Source organism: Prosopis cineraria, unplaced genomic scaffold (assembly GCF_029017545.1).
Source record: "Prosopis cineraria cultivar Desert tree isolate PC_DT_omini unplaced genomic scaffold, ASM2901754v1 PC12, whole genome shotgun sequence".
NCBI classification, from domain to species: domain Eukaryota; kingdom Viridiplantae; phylum Streptophyta; class Magnoliopsida; order Fabales; family Fabaceae; genus Prosopis; species Prosopis cineraria.
Window position 1 is genome coordinate 12,207,320 of NW_026555343.1, and position 8,753 is coordinate 12,216,072.

The window sequence follows — 8,753 nt, forward strand, 5'->3', positions numbered from 1 at the left end:
ATTTTACGTGATGATCTATAACTTCACGAAAGTTATGGGATGGCATAGACTACATGAAACAAAGTAAAAACAATGAAACATGCACACTTGCTAGCATATGTGGGGAGATGATTAGATCTCACATCAAAAAAGGAGCTCCGATGTGTTCAACGTGTGACACCCACATATAAAGGATTTAAATAGTATGTATAAAGGCATGACATGGCTTTTAGTGATGTGGCATGGTGGTTTAGCCGAGTTCCTAGAGGCACTAGTGATCATTGTAGCTGTAAAGTATTTCAATATTGAGAAGATATGGTGAAAAACAATGGCCTACACAAGCTAGATGGGGTCATTGTGCCTTGTTTAGTTGAGATGTTTCATGGATCTCAAATAAGGAAAGCCCTACAAGTTTGCAGGGAGGGGAGGTAGGAAATTGGCTTTAGTACCAATTGATGTGAAATGGGAAGGGAATAAGAGGAGAAATAAGGAAAGGAGGGGGAGCAAGAAAGGAGGCTGATTGAGAAAATATGCTCTATATTTAATGCTTAAAATCTAGTCTAAATTATAAAGCTTTAGAATCATTAAAATAATAATAAAATAATAAATTTAAATCTAATTCAAAATTTAAAGATAGTGATAGGATTCTCATGTCTTATTTTATTAAAGATAAATAAACCTAAGATAATGATAAAATAAAGTAATAAATCCTAATACTAATGGATATACATCCTTATTCAAATATTCCTAATAGATAACTCTAATATCTTAAATTAACCATAATTATCCTAATTCATCTTTATCCCATATTCTATCACTATACTTGTCCTTTGACGACATTCTTCTTCAAGGTATCAATAAACCTAATTTTCTGTTTATAATCACTGCTTGACAAGAAGTCAAGAAAATCCTTGAAGCTACACTCTTCATAAAAGCTTTCACGTTCTTCATTTACCAGAAATGGTGCAGGCCTGATTTTTTCCTCTAATGCAAAACTATTAACATTTGCAATGGAAATTCGATTATGATCTGAACTAATTGCTTGATGAATCACACTCTTATATATTCCATTGCTTAGTACTTCCATTTGATCTCCCAAAAGTACTATCAATGCTCTTTCATTAAACGGTGTATTAACCCATGTATCATCACTGTTCTTGATTTGTAGCCCTGGATAACTCTGAAGTAAGATTGTAAGTAAGCCATGATCTGTGTGAGGTGCTACGCCTGAAGTGAGGTTTGGTTCAGCGCTGAATGGATATGAGTTCACAGCCAGGACGTGCATGCCTTCTTCAATTTGTTTTTGCATGGAGCTAGGGTTTATATCCAAGCTCTCCAGAACAAGATTTGTAAGTAGATTTTGAAGCTCTTGCACTGCCATCACGTATTGCCCCATTTTTTCCCTGTGAAAGTGCTTTCAATATTTCAGAATCTAAATAGAAGTTTCATTGACTTGAAAAATAACATATGAAAAGAAGAGAACTACGTATGATTTTCATTGACACTTAAAAAAGCTTATAATTGCGTACTAAGAAAAGTATTATGGAAAGTCTCAAACAAGATCAATGTTGCATATATCAAAATCAAATATGTATGAGGAGATAACTAGTTAGCTTATAAATGTCTGATTCATAATAAGAAAAATGACTTTCCTGTAAATATATATTGAGCTATTGGCCTATATCAAGGATTGACTTTTAGTCCTTCCATGTTTAACTTGATTTAGATATTATTCTAACCATGTATAAAAGAAAATTTCCACATGCATACTTTTTTGCTTACTATATAATACTCATTATGACATAGTCAAGATAAGTGATTAACTCATCCAAAGTATAATACTTTCCACCTGAGTAAGAGTATGAAAAAAATACATACATTACAAATTTGATAAAAAGTCAATTAGTAATCATTTGAAGTTTACCACAAGTAAAAAATTTTAGATGTCTGTGACAAATTATACAAAATAATGGTGAAATTATTTATGATTGGAAAATATGTAATAAGCTAAAAGGGAAGTAATAATTATTTATTTCAACAATACAGGTAACACGTAGGGTACCCTTAAGCCCATCTCACCAATAAAAGAAGTTTTGAATTGGTAGCCTGAGAATGCTGTCAATCAAAACAAAGTGCTATATAGAATTGACTCTAAGCTTGATCATCTGATAACAAAAATAGATACACTGTCTTTATAGGTAAATTAGATGGATGATTAAGTGAAATGTCTATATGATAAACTCTATAGAAAAGAATAGAAACTAGATGCAAAACTTCAAAAATATATCGATGAAATGTGTTCTAGACCTAATTTCTTCAAAAAGAAAAGAAATTTCTAAAGTAAGAAAGCAACTACAGCAAATAGAAGTAGACTTGACTCAAGACCAATCTAGGACTTTCTATGAGTCCTATCCTACCTATCCAACCATGACCAAACAGTCTACCTCCTATACCTCCATATACTCGGCTTACCCAATAGAAAATGACTATAGTAAGACATTCACTATGTTTTATCCTATTCTCAAGAAAGCCTAGAAAAAGCCATCCCAAAAATCTAAAACACCTCTTTCTCACCCAGAAGATTTATCCTTTACCCAAAAACCACCTTATACTCAATCACAAGAAATGCCAAGCCACACCATCTTTTACTAAACCACTTGAAAAACCCTTAAAAATCAAACACCTCATCCTTTACCATTAAAGCAAAAACCACCCCCTTCAACTGATAAAGCCAAAGGGATTGCAAATCTAGATTCCTTAAGAATTATTTCTTCTATTCGAAAAGCTATCTTTGATCAGGTTTATTTTGAGAAAGAAGATACAGACTCAGTTGTCTCAACTAGCATCTCTATATAAAACACAAATTCTGAAGAAGATTAGTATCTAGTTGATCTATCACAAATTGCTATGGTACAGCCTCAATTTAAAATAGATGTAGTAGATCTTCTTAATGATGAATCAGAAATTATAGGAGACAACTTAATCAAAACTAATAAACATGGCCCTAGACCTACTTATGGACCTCGATTTACTTTTCATGATCTACCTCCACATAAATTAAGAGAAAGATTCCTTAAATTTGGTGCATGAATTGATTTGCATATGACCAGACTAGATGTGATTTTATAAGAAGTACTCTCAAAATTCCTCTTAAGAATAACTGAAAACGCGAAAGAATGGTTCCAAAACTTTAGTGAGTAATAGAAGATTCAAGTAGCCCAGCTTGATGTAGCCTCATTTCTTAGGAGGATACACAAAGAATTTCTTAGAGATTTTAATCTTGTTGATAGAAGAAACATACAGGACTTCTTAAAATGAAATGTCGCTCCTTGAATCACAAAGATTTGAAAAGCATTTTCAAAGAATGTCAAAAAAAATATTATATGTTGAATAGTGCTAATGATGTCTACCTCATTACTTCTTCACTAGATGAGCTTCAGCCAAAATTACATAAAGCCATGAATAGAGTCGGGAATAAGGGCTGAGCCTGAAGGGCTAGGTTTTGAGGCCTTGTTTAAATAAGAGTTCGGCCTTTAAAAATATTTTTTAAGTAATAGGACTTGAGGGCTTGGCCTTAATCAACCCTGTAAAAAAGGTCTTGAGCCCGGGCGACCTTTCAAGCCCTGTTATATTATTATTATTATTATTTTTAATAGAACACGTGTTTGAAACTAATGACCTACTCACTTGATCCTACACGCATTATATTATTATTAATTTTAATTTATTCTAAAATTAATTTAATATAATTTAATAAATATAAGTGTATAGTATAAAATTTATGATATTTTTTATTTTTCTATAATTATTATGTTTGTATATTTATAAAAAATGAACTTTTTTTTAATCAAGATTTAAATTTTATTACAAGACTTTTAAATGTATGTTGTTTAATTTCTAAAAAATTATGAGGATTTTATTTTTTTATTTTAGAATATTTTAATTAATTATAATATTTAATTTTATTTTAATTTTTTTATTTTTTGAAAAAGGGCTTGTGGGCCCGGCCCTAAGCCCTTCACATAAGAGTCAAGCTTGAAAAATGAGGTTCAAAATGAAAAACTAGGTTTTAGGACTTAGGCCCATAAGGGCCAGCCCCTTAAGGGCTGAGCCTCCCTATATTCCCAGCTCTAACTATCAATGCATTATGAAATGATATACCACAAATCTCTCTTAGAAATATTTACCAATTAGCTATATCCATTATGGATAAACTCTGTGAGCAATAATAACTTCTAAAGTCCATGTTCGAAAGCAAACCAAAGTTACATATAGCTTGTAAGAAACCTTATCTGAAGATTAAGTATAAGGAACATAAACCATGTTCCTGCAAAAAGAAAAGCCATTTTCACAAATACAGGCATAGATCCTTCAGACCCAAGAAATGTCCTTCAAGATGTTTCAAAAGAAGGACTTTAAGATTAAAAAATCAAACAGACATTTTATCGGTGGACAGAAAAGGCATTTTGTGAAAAAGTGTCCTAATAAGTCTAAGAAAGACATGAAATTATTATAGTCCTTTAAAACTATTGTTGCCCTTGATAATGATCAGGATGTTAAGTCTATTCTTGAAGAATAACTTGATAGAGAAGAAGAACCTTGATATGTTCTTCCAGTATCAAATGATAACTCAAATAAGGAACAATTTCTACATCAATACCTACCTTTGTATTCCATTAGACTAATGTTTGATCTAATCCAAAGTCTTAGTTTTGCCTCCTTTAAACCCTAACCTTCTGAGATAAACATATGTACTAAAATTTTCAAAGTTCAAAAAAAACACACCTACCTCTAGACCCTCTCAAGATATGAATGAAAATTTCAATGAAGAGCAGTTGTGCTCTAGATCTCTCTTTACCAAATAGCTTAGAAAAGAGGAAAGATCTGGCTTAACATGTTATCAGATCATGACTGCATCCACAAGATTCTGCGATAATTAAGGCCTCATACTCAATCATGAAGAAAGGAATCCACTTTACCTTAATTATGTTTTCTTTTGTTAGAGTTTATTTTATCTTGTAGTAATCTTTGCCACAAGCTACTTTTAACTTTTGGACAAAATTATTTATTTTAGTTAAGTCAGTCACTTTTACTTTTACTTTATATCATATTTATGTATACATGCAATATTAGTTTATCCTATTGTAATTATGAAAATATCCTCTTGATCCTCCTCCCTTTGTTTGTATAAGGAGGTTTTAGTATGTTGTAAGGCAAAACTAGTTTTGGAGAAATAAAAATTTAGTGTGTTTCTCAATTATGTCTCTATAAACTCTCTCCTCTCTTTTGAAAGCTTGATTCATACTGAGCAAAAACATAAAGACCTTTTAACCCATTCTACAAGATAATTCAATAGTACAGGATTGTGCTATCATCCCACAAATATCATATTGTTGTTGTCTAGATAAAATTTTTAGGGATGATCATTCAAGATAGACAGTATCAGCCAAGTTCACATATTGCTAATGCATTATTAAATTTTTCTGATGAAAACTTATCCAGAATACAAATTCAACAGTTCTTGGGTATAGTAAATTATATTAGAATTTTATTTCTTAGGTGTCTAATCAAACCAGCCAGTTGTCCAGATTGTTGTGGAAAAATCCATCGTCTTGAGAATCTAGCCAGACAAAAGATGTCCAATATTTGGAGCAAGTTTATCAACATCCTTCTCCACTAAGGGTTCCTCATAAAGGATAGAGAATTTTGCAAACAAATACAAGTGGTGTCAAGCAAGGGTACTCTAGATATGCCTGCAATACCCTTTCTCCCTTGAATGGTTAAAAGACTCAACGGATGGCTCTAATATAGAGGTGTGTATGCCCTTAGTTGATCCAAGTATCAATCAAAGGCTAAGCAATTCAAGGGTGACATATTATGTAGTTATGGTGGTCGAAAGACCACACTGGTTAAGCTTAGATGTTTAGATAACCTCTTTTGGATGAGGACAGTTGGTGTGAATCAAAGTTTGATTCCTCATGTGAATGAGTTTCCTCTATGGTATAGCTTATAGGGATTAAGAAAAGAAAGTTATATAGGTAAAATACGAACATTTTCTGGTATAATAGAGTATTTTATGAGATTTTCTATTTTGTCTGAAAGGGTTCTTTTTATAATGGGAGGAAAATGATAAAATAGAACCCTTTCTAGTAGTGATACACTACTAGAAAGGGTTCTATTTTGTCTAAAGAAAGATGCACATGTTCAAGAAATGTGGTTGAACTTTCTAGTAGTGTATCACTCATATTTTATAAATTCTCTCTACTCACTTTCATTAATAATATCTTGCTTCTATTAATAAGATTATGGCTTTGATACCACAAGTAACAAAAACGAGAATTAAGATGGATATGTGCATATCAAAGATAATTCATGGTGATCATATTATATGAGGAAGAGTTAGTGTGACAACTATTGAGAGGAAATGATTGAAAATTATTTAAAATAATTTAGACATGTATCGAAAAAGCAATTGGAAGAACCAATGAGGAAGGGTGCAACAAAAAATCTTAAGCATTATATGAAGAATGTTAGAGAAAGAATAAAGAGAGCACTCAATAAAATTATTAAATGAAACCTTTTAATTAACAATATTTTTGAAGATATGGCTCTTGTTCTTGTTGTTATCTTAAGTGATAAACCAATCTAAACAATCCAACATCAATCATAATTAAATTTAAACCAACAATTTTATATTTATCATTTTCTCTATGAACCTTGCTAGTCTTAGACTTTTCACTTCCTATGGATATGATTAGCATGAGCTAATAGAAAACGCATGACTAATTTTGCTAATATCCAATAATTTAAGGGTTGCACTTGCACCTAGACGTTTAAGTGGAAAAAAAGAGCAATTCACCATTCAGTAGTCTAGTTACAATTACAATTTAATTAGTATGATTACACAATAATAAATATAAGGGAAAAATGAGAGTTACAGAACTTGTAAAGTATTAATAACAATTAAAGACGTTAAATTATTGAAATGTAAGTATTATAATGTTTATTTGTAATTTAAAAATATATAATTATTAAATAATAATTATTAAAATGTGTGATTCATAAATTTGAGTAAAGGTATTGTAAATTTAAGTAATGTTAGTTGCAAATCAATGAAAAGCTAATGGTGAGTGGATAAATAGATTTATTAATTTAATTATATATCATCATATAAGTTTAATGATAGTCATTTATAAATAAATTTTAAGGTTGATAGTGAATTTTTGAAAATTCAATTGTAAATAAATAAATAATCTTATAAATTTATGCATCACTTATTATTCAATAACACTCAATTGTAAATTTAAAAAAAATATTACTTGTAAATATATGAAATGTTAGCTATAAATGAATATAAATAGACTTAATTATAATTAATGATTTAAGGACATATCATATTTTTAAATATCTATTCACAACTAACTTTAATAATTTATAAATAAATATTTAAAATTCACAAGCAATTCTTCCTTAAATGAACAATGAATATGTCAACACTTTATTTTTTATATATTTACAAGCAATTTTTTTTAAATTTACAATTAACTTTTTAAAGAAAATGATGATGACCTTCTATTAATTATTTTAATAATTAAAATATTCAAATTGTAAATAAAAATTATGGTTCCTTTTCAGAAATTCAATATTTTGAGATTTTCGATTTGCTATTAATACCTTTATAAGAGTCCCAATAATAATCATTTTCCCAAAATATTTAACCAAATCTATATGAATTGAATACTATTACAGGACATCATAAATCCATACCAGGAGACGTCGAAACCCTTTTAAACAATTTTAAAAAAAAAAATCTTTAGACTCTTCTTTTTTTTTCTTTTCTTGGAGGGTCCAGATCATCCAGATTTATTTTATTTTATTTTATTTTATTTGGGAATTATTAAATCTGGACTGATATCTCAATTAGATTCAGATACATCATCATAACTTACTTGAAATTCGGAGGGTTTGCAGGCCAGAGATGGATCCAATTTGAGATTGGATGAGTGTAAACCTTAAGGAAACTTCTCTGAAAGTAAATTTCTTCTTCCCTCACATCATCAGTTCTGATATTCGTACTATATCTCACTGGCTTAGAACATCATCTGAAGCTAGACGCCTCTTCTCCTCCTCTGGCAACTCAAAGAACTTCGTTGCTGTGTCTATGGCATCTTTTGTAACAGACTCAGAAATTCCATGGTTTACAACCTAAGAAACCCAGAAAATGAGAAATAAATCAAACAACCTCCATTTGTACTAATGAAAAAGTGTGTGTAGATACCTGAAAGAAGCCGATTTGTTTGCATGCAGTCTGAATTATTTTTATTGTTTGAGATCTGGAAGAAGGATCCTTCAAAGACGAAAGGTCTATCAAAGGAAGGGTGATTAACGCACTCATTTTTCTTCTTCTTCACAAATCAACCACAGAGCCTCACAAAAGAACCTGATAATGCGAGTAAAGCAGGTGAAAAGAAACAGTGGTCGAGCAGATTTGAAAGGAAAGTGAATTCTCCAGAACATGCAGACACGTGTCCTCATCGATCTTTGGATTCTTCCTCGTTACTGTCACAAGCTGATGCGTGGAGATTGGAAACAGACAAAAACAGTTGCAGAAAAGCACAAATATGATGTAGGGTAGGTCGGTGCACTTAATAGATAAAAATTCTAAGGTTAAAGGCGCGTCGCTCGTACAGGTATTGTATTATAGAATTGATTAACTAAACGTTTGAAATTTGAAAATATTAATTAAATGGCATCATTGAATAACTTTTCTGAGT

General features: G+C 30.7%; 1 protein-coding gene across 2 annotated transcripts; it reads right to left on the reverse strand.

The window, feature by feature from the left end:
* Positions 1-575: 575 nt before the first annotated feature.
* On the reverse strand, positions 576-8,449 carry LOC129288203 (flavanone 3-dioxygenase 3-like). Of its 2 annotated transcripts, XM_054924689.1 has the most exons (3): positions 8,258-8,449; positions 7,929-8,184; positions 576-1,382 (listed from the first exon to the last, which is right to left on the reverse strand). In XM_054924689.1, the coding sequence occupies exon 3, from the start codon at positions 1,373-1,375 to the stop codon at positions 797-799; it is 579 nt and encodes a 192-aa protein (XP_054780664.1). In that variant the 5' UTR covers positions 1,376-1,382; positions 7,929-8,184; positions 8,258-8,449; the 3' UTR covers positions 576-796. The 2 variants fall into 2 exon arrangements, with proteins under 2 accessions (XP_054780664.1, XP_054780665.1); XM_054924690.1 differs by lacking the exon at positions 576-1,382 and having other exon boundaries at positions 7,925-8,184.
* Between the last annotated feature and the right edge of the window lie 304 nt (positions 8,450-8,753).

Bases quoted from the DNA above. Each gene is read 5' to 3' on its own strand.
- LOC129288203 (XM_054924689.1), bottom strand. From the start codon at position 1,375: ATGGGGCAATACGTGATGGCAGTGCAAGAGCTTCAAAATCTACTTACA.